At 48.0% G+C, this 14,467-nt stretch overlaps 1 protein-coding gene across 1 annotated transcript in view; it reads left to right on the top strand.

The window, feature by feature from the left end:
* Positions 1-7,380: 7,380 nt before the first annotated feature.
* The window catches only part of LOC146829691 (testis-expressed protein 11-like), a 218,558-nt gene continuing 211,471 nt past the window's right edge, over positions 7,381-14,467 (top strand). The window contains exons 1-2 of the mRNA XM_085606537.1: positions 7,381-7,431; positions 7,909-8,046. Coding sequence (XP_085462663.1) covers positions 7,381-7,431; positions 7,909-8,046 — 189 coding nt within the window. The remainder of the gene's footprint in view (positions 7,432-7,908; positions 8,047-14,467) is intronic.

The following is a 14,467-nucleotide window of genomic DNA, read 5'->3' as shown; positions in this document are numbered from 1 at the left end:
CCCGACAACACTGAGGTGAAACCCCATGACGTAATTCCGGGGGACCTCGTCCTTGTGAGGAATTTCGACCGAAAGACTCAGCTGGAGCCCAGGTGGAAGACACCCAAGTTGGTCTTGCTGACCACAAGGACAGCCGTGAAGATTGAAGGCAGGAAAGGATGGATTAATTCAAGTCATATCAAGAAATTTCATGGACTTCCTTCAGATGTAAACAGCCCACCTCGTGTGTCCTCACCAATTGACTCAAAACTACCTCTGGCTGAGGCCGACAGTAAAGAACTTTATAAACTAAAATTAAGGCCTAGGCCGTCGGACGATTTGATTGTTTAAGTCCTCTCCTAGGTGAAGCGGTTGAATCTGTCTCCGACATGTATCGCCTAGACCTGAATCATGGACAGTCGCGAAAAATGATGAAACGACAGGCGTATTGTAAATCACTGCGTAGCCATTGCATAGTGACATTATTAATCTTGTTTTTCTTAAGTCTTTTAATAATTACTGCAAGTATATTGTTGCACATATATTACCCTATTGCCAGAAATGTTTACAATGTTACTGCTGAACATTCTTTTAGTGACCTACCGCCACATGAATTGTCTTATAGACTTGCGCTGCGCAATAACACTTTCATTAGTATGTTACATCATTCCCATCAGACTAGTAATGCAACAAATTGTTGGGTGTGTGGCCGACTCCCTCCCTATCAGAATTATGAAGGAGTCCTGCCTTTCTTTCCACATCCGTTTACACATAATGGCTCCTGTGGAGCATGGTTCAGCTTAATCAATTCCATAGACTCAGACACAGCAGTTTATCAAGACCATTGGGTATGGGGAAATCTGAACCTAGTTTTATTCAAAGTCTGTTACCCTGACAAGGAGGGTCGCCCCAAAGGAACAGGAACTGATCTAGAAAATGAAGTATATGGATTAGGTAACTTTACTCCTAATCTCATGGTTCTAAATGCCGAATCCGAAGTTGAACTAGTTTTACCAACCATGTCAGTATTCCCAGCGAAAGGTGAATTGTGTGTAAGAAAAGTTGGTTCCATACATATGGGCCATAGTAAATGCACTACTACAGTAGAATTCAGTGATCAAGGCAAATCCTCATTCAGAGCTTATCGCCACTCCTACTTTATATGTGGTCAGACTGCATATATGCGTCTACCTCTAGATTGGGATGGTACCTGCTACATTGCATTCCTTTTGCCACCTGTTTTCCTAGCTCCTCCTGATTATTATAGAAATATTCATTTAGTACACAACAGAGAGCGGAGAGATCTCCCAATTGTCGATTACACTGAAACAGCATGGGAAAAATACACAGATTTCAATAAAGGCATCTTTCCCTATATAGGTACTGTTACTAATAGTAAGCTGATACGTAGATTAACTAGAACCCTTGAAGCAGTAGTGAATGAAACTATTTCCGCCTTAGGCAATTTAACAGAAGAGCAGTCTGCTATGCGGATTGTTGTGCTTCAAAATCGTCTTGTCCTTGACGTCATCCTGGCTGATAGGGGCGGAGCTTGTAGGGTCATCGGATCAAGCTGTTGCATTTTCATACCAGAAAATTCGCCATCTGTATATAAGGCCATAACCCGCCTTCATAAGATTGTAAGCCAGATACACCAGAACCCAGGCACATGGACTTGGTCCGGTTGGTTTTGGAGTGTGATATCAGCCTGGGGATGGAGAGTCCTATCCTTCCTAGGTATTGGCCTTCTCATATTATTCAGTTGCTGCTTATGCCTGCAATGTGGACCAGCGATTTGTGGTCTGTGTGCCACATCGTGCATTCCACATCAAGATTTTCATTCAAGATCCCGGAAGAAGAAAGAAGAACAAATGATGCTATAAGAACAGATCAATGGATTAATGAAGATTGATATCTCTTGACGGGCAAGTAGGGGACAAGGAGGGAATGTGGAAATATGGATTTTTCTGGTCAGTTATGTCCCCTATCTTGGACCCCAACGGTTCTATGTGCATGTTACAAGTACATGTATGTTCCCTCCAGTTCCAGTTATGAAGACGCAAACACATGTGCGTCCACCGTCAACATGTCCTCTGTCAGATCCGCCATGAATAGACCGGATATTCCATTCCTAAGTACGAAAGGCCACCGGCTTTATATGGTTCACTTATGCCATTTTACAGTCCAGGCAAGTAGGCCCTGATTCTGTCATCGAACTCTTCTTGCCTTCTGCCTCTGAAAACTCCAGTCTGAGCCTGCATCTGTGACCATGAACTTTGTCTCATTCTCTGCGCGGCTCACGAAGCCTGACATCAGCCTATTCTCTGCCAAGAACTGTATTTCACCTTCAAGTTATCTGCTTCGCCCCTCAGCCGATGCATTCCTGTCTAGTAGTTTAAGTAAACATTCCTTCCAGCTACCGAGCAATGGCTCGGCTTCTCTGTCTTTATGCAAGTAATTCATAGTCCTGTTACCATGGAATATTCCTACCCCCTCGCATTTAGTGTAGACACTTAGACGCTTGTACACGCACGCACAGTCAGTATAGAATAGATTCTGTCCGAGAGTCCTTCTTTTGTGGATAACATAGTTCTTTAAACATAGGATGTTAGATATGATTTGGGATTAGGTTGACTTGACCCCCCAGACTTTTCGTCTCCACATGTAGAGCTAAATGTCAAGTCCCCTTCACCCCCTAGTTGCACGTCAATCACACGTCATGCTGCTGCGCGCGCATCTATGCCAAGTATTATCTTATAGATCCACCTATATATGACATCATAACCAATTATGTTCCTTTTTACTCCTTATTACACCCATTTTCGGTTACGCATATGAATCGTCATTTTCCTTATCAATTGTTACGCCTACTGCATTCGCTTCATTGTAATGTATGTACTATAAAAGTCATTTCTTGTCAATAAAGTATGTACTTCACTTCCTGAACCTCCGTGGTGATGGAACTTGGAGCAACCGATTATAATCGTTCATTGGAATAAAGCCCATTCCGAACCTCTAATACCACGGATTCTGCCTCTCATTTTACTGAGCTGTTTTATTATGTTTCCGTATCAAATTAAGTCCCGGTAATGTATTTTATTTACCACAGTATGACCGGGACTGGCCAGAGGAACTGGGGGATGCCAGTGGTCTCGACACCTCACCTGACCTTGGCATGCTCCCTCCTCCTACCGTGGCTACGGAGGAGGGTGCTAGTTATGCAGTGGTGTTGCGTAGGGTGGCGGAGGCCCTCAACCTCCAACTCCCTACCGTGGCCGTCAGGACTAACCTCCTGACAGAAGTGCTTCAGCCAGCGGCTACCTCTGCGGAGCCACTGCTGCCCTTTAATGAGGTACTTTCTGACGTTCTTTTGGGCATCTAGTCCAGGCCCAACATAGGGGCTTCTGTGGATAGGAACGTGGCCCGATGCCATCGCCCTGGGCGACCCCATTTTCCTCTCCCAACACCCCACTCCTGAGAGCTTGGTTGTCCAAGCCTCAACGTCCGAGAGCGCATTCCCTACCGCACCCCCGGATAGGGAATCCAAGAGACTAGAACAATTTGGGAAGAAGATTTTTTCTTCCGCCAGCTCAGGGCTGCGGTCTGTGAACACCGCATGCCTCTTGGGCCGTTACTCCCACTCTGTGTGCAAGTGCTGCCTCAGTGTCCAGAGGAAAGGCGGACTGTGCTCTCGAAGGCTATTGCTGAAGGGAGAGATGCAGCCAAGTGCAGCCAAGTTCACAATACGATGTGGCCTTGACACTGTCGACTCGCTGGGCAGAGCGATTTCCACGACAGTGGCGCTCTGCCGCCATGTCTGTCTGAGGACTACTGGCTTCTCGGGGGATGACCAGAACACCCTGATGGACATGCCCTTTGATGGCATTCGCCTTTTTGGCAACAAGGCAGATAGTGTGTTGGGGCATTTTAAGGACTCACTGGCTACGGCCAAGTCCTTGGGCCCATCGGCCACTCGCCCTCCTCCGACTTCTGCTTTTCGCTCCTTTCGTGGCAACGAAAGGGGCACCCCAGTACGTTCGCTTCTGAGCCGCAGCAGCAGCGGCCACGGATGTGGAAACCTCAGAGGCGGTTCAGGGGGCCAGCAGGCGGATCAGTCCACTTCCACCCTGGCCACTACTGCCCCAAAACCTTCCTAGTCCGGTCTTTCAGGCCCATCAAACACCAGTGGGCGGCAGGATTTGCCAACACCTCCCCCACTGGCGCACCATCACTTTGGACAGGTGGGTTTTACAAATAGCCCGAAGGGGCTACTCCCTCTCCTTCGGGACTACCCCTCCAGCCATGCCACCCCAGTACCACCGCATGTCGGGGGATCACTTGGCACTTCTTCAGCAGGAAGTCACGGCCTTTTGGCCAAGGGGCCATCAAGCGCGTTCCTGCGTCAGAAGTAAGACGTGGTTGTTATTCCCACTACTTTCTGGTGCCCAAGAAGGACAAGAGCCTGCGTTCTATCTTGGACCTCAGGGACGTCAATCGCTTCCTACGGAAGGAGAAGTTCATGATGCTAACTCTGGCTCAGGTCTTGTCTGCTCTTTACCCTGGAGACTTGATGGTATTGTTGGACTTGCAGGATGCATATTTCCACATTCACGTTCTGTCGGCCCACCGGCGTTACCTGCGGTTTACGGTTTATGGCCTTATCAGCGCCCCTCGGGTGTTCACGAAGGTGATGGCGGTGGTTGCAGCTCATCTGCGCAGATCCGGGGTTCCATTCTTCCCCTATCTTGACGACTGGCTGTTGAAGGCGGGCTTGCACCAGACAGTCGTCTCCCACCTCCAGACTACGGCCGACCTCCTGCATTTGCTGGGGTTCTCCATCAATGTGCCGAAGTCCCACCTGGCTCGCTCTCAGAAGCTCCTCTTCATCGGAGCGGTTCTGGATATGACGCAGTTTCGGGCCTATCCTCCCGAACGGCGAGTCCAGGATATTCAGGCTATGATTCCAATCTTTCGGCCTCTATCCTGGGTTTCAGTCAAGATGTCCCTGAGGCTGCTGGGCCTCATAGCCTCCTGCATCCTGCTGGTCACTCATGCCAGATGGCATATGCGGGCTCTGCAGTGGGACCTGAAGTTCAAGTGGGCACAGCATCGGGGGAACCTGTCCGATTACATCAAGATCTCAGAGGGCACTGCACAGCAGCTGCAGTGTGGCTCATGAACCGACATTGGGTCCAGGGTAAATCCCTCTCCCTTCCACAACCGGAGCACACAGTGGTGACGGACGCGTCCCTCCTGGGATGGGAGGGCCACATGGGAGAGGCGGAGATCAGAGGCCTCATGTCTCCGGCTGAGTCCAAGCTCCATATCAACCTTCTGGAGCTTCAGGTGATCCGACTTGCACTTAAGGCATTCCTTCCCTCTGTCAATGGGAAAGTGGTGCATGTGTTCACAGACAACACCACCGCCATGTGGTACTGCAACAAACAGGGCGGGGTGGGGTTGTGGACCCTATGTCAGGAGGCTCTGTGCCTGTGGACATGGCTGGAACAGCAGGGCATTTCCCGGGTGGTTCAACACCTGGCAGGTTCACTGAATGCCAGGGCGGACAAACTCAGCCGCAGGTGTATGATGGATCACGAATGGCGTCGTCACTCGGACGTGGTGCAAGGTCTCTTTCAACAGTGGGGAGAGCCTTGGTTAGATCTATTCGCCACCAAAGAGAACGCGCAATTTCAGCAGTTCTGCGCGTTGGAATTTCCAAGGCGGCACTCGCTAGGCGACGCTTTTCGCCGCAAGTGGAGTTGAGGTCTGTTGTACGCCTTTCCACCTATACCACTTCTGCCCAGAGTTCTGAAGAAGATCAGGCGCAACCAGGCCCAAGTCATTCTTGTGGCGCAGGACTGGGCTCAAAGAGTTTGGTACCCCGATCTACTCAGTATGACAATCGATCCACCGATCCGACTGCCTTTTCGGGCGGATCTTCAGTCGCAGCAGCACAGAGCGGTCCTTCACCCGAACCTGTCCAGCCTCCACTTCTTTGCTTGGAGATTGAGCGGCGGCAGTTGATGCCTTTTGACTTGCCTCCTGAAGTCTGAAATGTCATTCTAGCAGCCAGGCGTCCCTCCACTAAGTTGGTCTATGCCTGCAGGTGAAATAAATTTGTGGTATGCTGCACAGCAAAGGCTGTGGATCCCCTTTCTGCTCCTCTGTCAGCCGTTCTTCTGTTCCTTCTTTCTTTGGCCCAGCAGGGCTCTGCTCTGGGCACTATCAAGAGCTATCTTTCTGCTATTTTGGCCTTTCTCAGGCTTCCTGATCAGCCCTCTCTTTTCAAGTCCCCTGTTGTAAATAGATTTCACAAAGGCATTACTGATCTTTTCCCTCCTATTTCTTACGTAATGCCACAGTGGGACTTGAATCTGGTTCTTACATATCTAATGGGCGCTCCCTTTGAGCCTCTGCACAATTGTCCTCTTCGTCTGCTCACCTTGAAGACTGCTTTCCTGGTTGCCATCACCTCTGCTAGGAGAGTGAGTGAGCTCCAGGCTCTTTCTTGTAGCCTCCTTTTCTATCTGTCCATCCGGTCAAGGTTGTGCTCAGGACACCTCCATCCTTTCTGCCAAAGGTTGTCACTGCCTTTCACATCGGGCAGACCATCACTTTGCCCACCTTCTTTCCGCCTCCACATCCTTCTAGAGAGGAAGAGAGGCTCCTCCGTCTGAACCCAAAACGTGCGCTCTTGTTTTACTTGAACCGCACACAACAGTTCCGGGTGGATGACCAGCTCTTTGTTGGCTACGTTGGCGCCAAAAAAGCTCGGGCAGTACACAAGCGTACTATCTCCTGATGGGTCATCTTGTGTATTAAAGCCTGTTATTCTCTGGCTAAAAAGGAAGCTGCGCGCCCATTCCACCAGGGTGACTGCAGCCACTACAGCATTGGGAAGTGGTGTCCTCCTGCAAGACATCTGTCAGGCAGCTACGTGGTCCTCATTGCACACTTTTACTTAGCACTACTGCCTGGACAGCCAAGTCTGGAGAGACGGCTTCTTTGGCCGTTCTGTGCTCCGAGACCTCCTGGTGTGATCTTGGTTCGCAGACCCACCACCGAGGTTGGTATTGCTGGGGTATCTATTCTAAGGTAAGGAATCTATCACTATGTGTTTCTTTCAGATGAACAAGTTACTTACCTTTGGTAATGATATATCTGTGAGAAACATTAGTGGTGATAGATTCCTTATCGCCCCACCCATCCTCCCCGTTCTGCAAACTGATTTCTAGGGTTAAGGTCATCCCTTTCAGGGCTCTAGTTTCAAGGCACCAGTGGTCAGTATGTTGCATGGCTCTGCGTTTTCTGGCGCGGAAAGTCGTGTACAGAACTGACGTCAGCACCCTATAGCGGCGGCATCTAAGTAGCTGCCGCGACGTCATCTCGGCGACCACGATGCCAACGACGGATGCGGAGCTGTACGACGCCACCCTCCGACGCGCCGGGGTACTGCTGACGAAAACTTTCCGGATCCAGTCTGACGCCTTAGAGTAATTCTAAGGTAAGGAATCTATCACTACTAATGTTTCTTACAGATATAACGTAACCGAAGGTAAGTAACTTGTTCATTATGGCGTTTCCACATGTTTTTCTGCATTTAAAGATTCAATGTTAACAGCAGCTTTTTGTTGGTGCTACGAGGCGTTAAATTCTATAATGTGCTCTAATGTGATGTTATCGATTTGTGGTGCAATATTACCATTTCGCTCTTAACAGCAAAATCTTGTTTATTGCACTGAAATTCATGCAGATTTAAAATCTCTTGAATTCTATGTATCATCAAACTGTTGCATTAGACTCCTCCACTAGAAAGTGTGTGCAATATTGAGCAGCAGATGACTTATCTGGAAGTGTTATACGTATAGCTTTACTCTCAGTTCAGCACAATTGACCTCCTTTTATGTGTTTTTTTTCCATTTTTAGGAAAATAATTTTAGTGAGGCACTTCAGTGGTACAACTATTCTTTCAGTTTTTATTCTGCGGGACAAATTGATCCAAACCTTGCTAAGCTCCAGAGAAACAGAGCATCCTGTCTCCTCCACCTGAACCAACTCGAAAAAGTAAGCAGATGTACTGAAGGCCAACTGATGAGAAATTGTTGCTTAATGTCGAGCCAAGATTGTTCAGGATTGTGCAACTTGCATAGCTAGTAACAGCCCTGAATCCAAGTGTGTCAGGGAAGTAAGTGCCGTTTATCATTCCTGATACAATTCAACACTGGGAGATGGAGGGTCGGAATTTATCAGGTGCAATAAAAAGTTTGGGGGAGAAAAACATGCACATTTTGGTACTTACCTTGCCACAGTCTGTACGCTACAGCAAGAACCGTTCCGTTTTTTCCCTGATGAAATTCAGCAGGCGTGACCTGCTGACATTTAACTGAGGTTGAGGTTTTAAAGCACAATTACGCACAGCAGAATTCAGTGTTAATTATACATAATGGTGCAAGTGATCTAATGTTTATTAGTTCATTCTTGAGGCTACTGATTCCGTCAACTGGCAATCTGCTAAAGGATGTTGATATGTTAATAAAAAATATTGGCCCGTCACTGATCCGGCTCCTACCGACGCGATCCTCGGGTCCAGAAAACAAAATTGCAAGAGGACCCTTTGTAGTAAGCGAGGAAGTCCTGTTAGTGCCTTCACAAGTCCTTCTGCTCATGCGAAGGGCGACGCTTGGTCCATCTGCCCAACACACCAGCGTCCAGGTGTCCGGTAGGGTGACCAACTGGCATTGGTGCAATTCAGGACGGTGAGTGTAAAAATTCAGGACAAAGGGTCAAAATTCAGGACACAAATTCAGGACAGGAGGTCAAAATTCAGGACAAAACTTCAGGACAATAGGTAAGTTTTACAGACACATCAGAGGAGGTTGCGCAATAGTATATAAGTAAGCCCATCCATATCCAAACATATTCAACCATTTGCAAACCTATCCATCACGTATCCTTCCATCTATCATTTCACTCAACCATTCCTTCATCCATCCATTATCCATCCATCCACCCTTTCACCCTATCCATCGGTACACTCATCCATCCACTCTTCTACCCATCCATCCATTCACTCATCCATCCAGCCATTTACCCTTTCACACATCCAGCCATCCTTTCACTTACTCATACATCCAGCCAGTCACTCATCCTTCCACCCATCCACCCTTTAGTCATCCATCCATCCTCCCTTTCTCTCTCCATCGACCCTTTTACTTAGCCATCCTTCCTTCCATCCATCCACCCACCCATCCATCTACTCATCCACTCATGAATCTATCCATTGACCCTATCACTCATCCATCCTTTCTCTCTTCCATTTATCCTTTCACTCCTTCACTCATATATTCATCCTTTTGTCCACGTACCCTCCCTTTCACTCACTCATCCATCCTTACATCCACCCTTTCACTCATCCGTCCATTCACCCTTGCACTTATCAATCCATCCATCATTTCACTCATCCATCCACCCACTCACTCACTCATCATCCACCTTTTCACTCATCCATCCGTTCACTCATCCATCCACCCTTTTACCCATCCAGCTACCCTTCCACCCATACATCCAGCTATTTACCTTTTTTCTCATCCACCCTTCCACTCACTCATCAATCCATCCATCCTCTCATTATCCATCTATTCAATCTTTCATTCATCCATTCACCCTTTCACTAATTCATCCAGCCATCCACCTATCCCTTCACTTACTCACTCGCTCACCTTTTCATATTAATTTTGAGCTGAGCCTTGTTGAGAAGAGGCCCATCAAGAACTTCACCCTCGCTGCAGGAGCCATTCCAGGACTGGGACGGAAGCCACCCAGGGCGGAGACAGGATCCACCACAGGGGGGAGGGGGGACAGGGGCAGGAGCCATCACAGGCGGGGGGGACAGGAGCCACCACATGGGGGGACAGGAGCCATCACTGGGGGGGCACAGGGATGGGCATGCAGTATTCTAGTATCATCTTGGTCTCTTCTAGGGTGGGGTAGGGCTCCTAACCCCATCCTGGACAAGACAACCAGACGACAGGCTCTCTTTCTAAAATGTTAGTTTTGCCATCCCCCACCGTGGGAGATACTCCAAGAGAACTGATTTAACTGATTGTCCTCCATACTTTGTTAATCAGTGTGGGTGCGATTGTGCCATTTCTTTATTTTAATTAAGCTCTGTGAAGAGAACCACGTGCTTCCTCGGTGTAAACAGAGCCGGTTCTACGATTTTTGGGGCCCTGGGCAGAAAGGGAATGTGTGAGGCCCCTCTAAATTGCAGAGACATGACGCATTCAGGGCTGTTTGCATCTGAATAGATGCCCCTGCTCCTGAAGCTGCAGCCCCTCCCTCTCAGTCACCTTCAAACACCTCTTAACAGCTCATCACGGGCGGAAGGTGTGAGGGTGGCCATCCCGCTGTGCCTCTCCAATGCTGCTGGGTATCTGAGCTTTGGTACTGCATTGGAGTCTGTTACACCCGTCCTCAGCAGCATCGGAGTCAAGCAGGGAGGTGGGTGGAAGCTGTGCCGGCTTTAGGGTGGTGCGATCCGTGCCCGGTTAAAATTACGGACAAATGGCGTCCGTTAAAGAATCCTTCACGGACAACGGACAGACGGCCAAAATTACGGACTGTCCGTGAAATTTACGGACGGTTGGTCACCCTAGTGTCCGGCATTCAGTGAAGACATTCAGTGAAGGCGCGAGCATGTAAGAGCTCGAAACACCGTCGCGAGCAACAGACCTTCACTGCCGAAAATTATACCAATAATGCGCTGAGAAAACTTTTTCCAGCAGACTAAGGTGTCAGAGGCCAATAGAAGAGACAAAGCAGAGCCTCAGCAACTGCACGGCTCTACGCCTTAAGACACTGCTGCCTGAAACGGTTTCAATTGACCGGCTTCGCCGCGCACAATGGCAACGCAGCAATAACTGAACGGAGAGTCCCGCACACTGTAAAACAACGTCGATCTGCTCCTTCTCAAAACGGGGACAGCACAATTAACAACGAAGGAATTTCTCACCTCGCTCGTCGAGTAGGACAAAATACTGGATCCAATACTTCACTGCTTCAAATCCTTCGAAGCACTTCACTGCTTTGTCCTCTGGCCCCTTCTTGCTACACGCAGTGTTTGGGAGATAGAAACAATCCCGGTCGTCGCCAATCTTGTAGTGATGGGTCACGCAGGGTTATACTTTGAACACAGGGTTTAATCTGGAAATACATCCATCCAAGAAGAGGCTCTGGAGCAACTGACACTAAGAAGAATCTTCATACAGGAATATAGAACACTTGCTCCATGAGCTCATTACGTTCTAAGCCAGAGGCTTAGTAAATACACATTACCACAGGTCTCTCTATAAGAATGTGCTCCAACCTGGCTCAGGCGGCTTGAGGAATAGGCGAATAGGTGGCATGGGTGACCAACAAGCAGACAGACAGTGCAGCCTTAGCTACAAGCCACACTAAGCCACAACGATTGCAGCCATAGCCTCCACACCACACCACCACCTCATACTGAGGGTCTGTCACAAGCCTGCCTGGCTCCCTGGGGAAGAGTGACCGATTGGTATTGCCGAAGAAGGGATGTAATATTTTTTTTAAAGTCCACAAAAAGGTTCTTTTTGCTGATCTGATCCTGTAATTGATTCAAGACTGTTTTCTTAATGATCTTATACATGAGAGTTAGGTGGGTGATGGGGCAGTAGTGGGCTAGATTATCTTGGTGCAGGGTAGGCTTTTTGAGCCGTAGGAGAATTTGTTTTTCGTTGTTGTTTTTGTTAGATCGTCTGTGAAGGTTACTTGGAGGTGTTGGTGATGCTAAGGAGGGTTGAGAGATCTCTATGACGGAATTTCATGTAGGATGATAATAGAATGTCTTCTTCATAGCTAACGAGGATATCTGTGAGTTTCATGTATGAGAGGAGACTGAAGGCGGTCCACCTGGGAAGGGAGAGGTTGGTCCTCCAGGGAGTATAGCTGGTTGTTTGATATTGTCAAAGTAAGTTCTGATTTTGATGATCTCCACAGTGAAGGAGTGGTTGATGGCATCACATTTGTTAATGAAAATTGGATAGGCGTATTGGGAAGTGGATTGACTCTTAACTGCCTTGTTTGTTGCTTGTCTTACTAATGGTAGGCTTGTAGAGGATGTGTTTGAAATGAGTGAAATAGAGCGAAACCTTGGAAGTTCCTAGGCACTACTTGTGCTTTGAGTTCTGTTGAGGTCCGCTTGGTTTTTCATTTCACAATTACTTTTGGCCAGGACATCTGATTTATGGCTATAGGAAGTGTGAGAACCTGATGAGTTCATCTGGGATAGAGTTCATGTGAAGATTTTTGAAAGAGCGTTGTTTGTTTTTTCACTTTTCAGTTGCCCTTGGTATGGTGTCTTGGATAGAGAAGGGTTTGATGATCTTAGCAGTCCAGATCCATTGCGGGATTGCATTGGTTTGAAGTTGAAGTTGGAAGAGTGTTGCCTTTACAGTGTGTAGACTTGGTGAAATGTGTTGCTTGATGTTCAGAGTTGTGATTATCTTTGCTGGTTGAATCTCTGGGGAGGTTGAAATCTCAGGTGAATGTTGGATGGTTTTACTGCACTGAGGCATATGTGATGAGGTCTGTGAATTCTTCAAAGTCCTTGTTGAGTCCAGGTGAATGTTTTGGTTATTACTAGAGGGGTTTCACGGGTGTAGGACTCAAATTACTTTAAGGTTGTTTGCTAAAGGAACGTGGTTGGGTGGACTTGTCGAAGACAGTAAGTCCTGTGTCTGCCTTGTGAGTGCAGTGAGCGTCTTGGATTCTGAAGCGTGGGTTAAAGACACTACCTAGGATGTGATCCATGCATCTAGCTGATGTGTGATGACGTCTGCACTATCATGGGTATGCTGAATGCAAGGTGTGCACTGATGAGCATGAGGAGTGTGTGTGTTTTGTATTTGGTGCTGCTTATTTGTTGGTGAGTTCATGAGGTCCATGCTCCTGGTAGCCGGTAATCTTTGAAAGAGGTGAGATAAGTCTCTGTTAGTCTCCTACCTGCTCGCCCCTGCCCAGCCTTACACACTCATGTACAGGCACACTCACACATACAAGCAGGAGGAAATTCACCTCCTACAGCTTCGCTCAAGCACATCCATACATTCACACTTTCAGATGCACAGTCAGCCAATGTCCCCCTTCCACTCTTGCCTCATAGTGGCTCTGCATCAGCCTATGTCTTCCCTCTTGCTTCACGCCTTCATTAGGTGCAAGTGGGGGCTGAGGCCGGAAGAAGGAGGGGCCTGCAGACCCCAGTGGCAACAGGCCTGCAGTACTAGGCCTCAGCAGGGTTCAGCTGACATACAAAACTCTCTGCCTACTGAACCCTGTTGAGACCGAGTATTAACACGGGGGCAGTCTGGGGCTCAGCGGTTGCCACGTTCATTGGCTGACACATGGAAGGGTCAGCAAGTGAAAGGTGAAGTGGGATCGGGATGCCAGGACTTAACACACATTATGACTCAAGGCATGCTGCTCGTTCTGAACCAGGGCATACTTGCCTCTTATGGAAGTGCCTGCCTGTCCTAGTTGCTTCCTTACATACACACATTGTGCATGTGAGATTTGGGCGATATTGAAGTTGCCCATCTCGAATACCCCGTGTGTCTGTCATTTTAGCTGCTCAGCTCATACACTGCTAGTGTAGGCAGTGGGAGGGCAGCACACGTGGCTGTCATTTTACCTGGCCTCTATCGTCTAAATCTGGTGGTTCACAGCTGCACCTAATGCTGTATTGACGGCCTCTTATTGTTCACATGAGAGTGAGTGTGAGTGTTATGTGAGAGTGCCTGGCTTATTATGTGGGGATGATTTACTGGATACAATGGGTTTGTCCCAAGGCCCTTCTTGACTGTAATAGACTCAAGCAGAGATACCGTTGCTTGTGTTTGCCTTAGCTGGGGATATTCGGCAGTGGGCGGCTTGGAGGAGTTGACTGATGTAGGGAAGGAAGCCAGAAGATTCAAGTAGGAAACAAGGGATGTCACTTTCTGTTGAGTTTGATGCTAGGAAATGGGGTCTGCTTATCTGACTTCTTCTTTCTAAAGATGGTTTTGGCAGGACACTAGTGATGCCACTTCCTGTTATGATGTATGCTGGGAGATGCAGTGATGTCACTTTCTGTTGTAATGGAGTCTGAGAAATGAGGTCACTTGACAGGTTTCTTCTTTTTAAAGATGCTTTCGACAGGAAAGAAGTGACATCACATCTTATTAATAGTTGTTGGAAAATGTGGTGATGCCACTTCCTATAGAGTTGGATGCTGGGAATTGTGATGATGGCGTTTCCTGTGTTAAGATGGATTCCGGAAAATGGGGTCTACCTGTCGTGTTTCTTCTTTTTAAAATGGTTTTGGCTGCACACATTGGCATTAAACACAGAGCAGCTCCAGTGGACTAGTTGTTGGTCACATCATCTGGTAAAAACCATAGGTCAGACCACGAAGTTGACCATGGGCAGG

Source organism: Triturus cristatus, chromosome 5_2 (genome assembly GCF_964204655.1).
Source record: "Triturus cristatus chromosome 5_2, aTriCri1.1, whole genome shotgun sequence".
Taxonomy (NCBI): Eukaryota; Metazoa; Chordata; class Amphibia; order Caudata; family Salamandridae; genus Triturus; species Triturus cristatus.
Note: the sequence above shows the minus strand (reverse complement) of the source record. Positions and strands in the feature narration are given on the sequence as shown.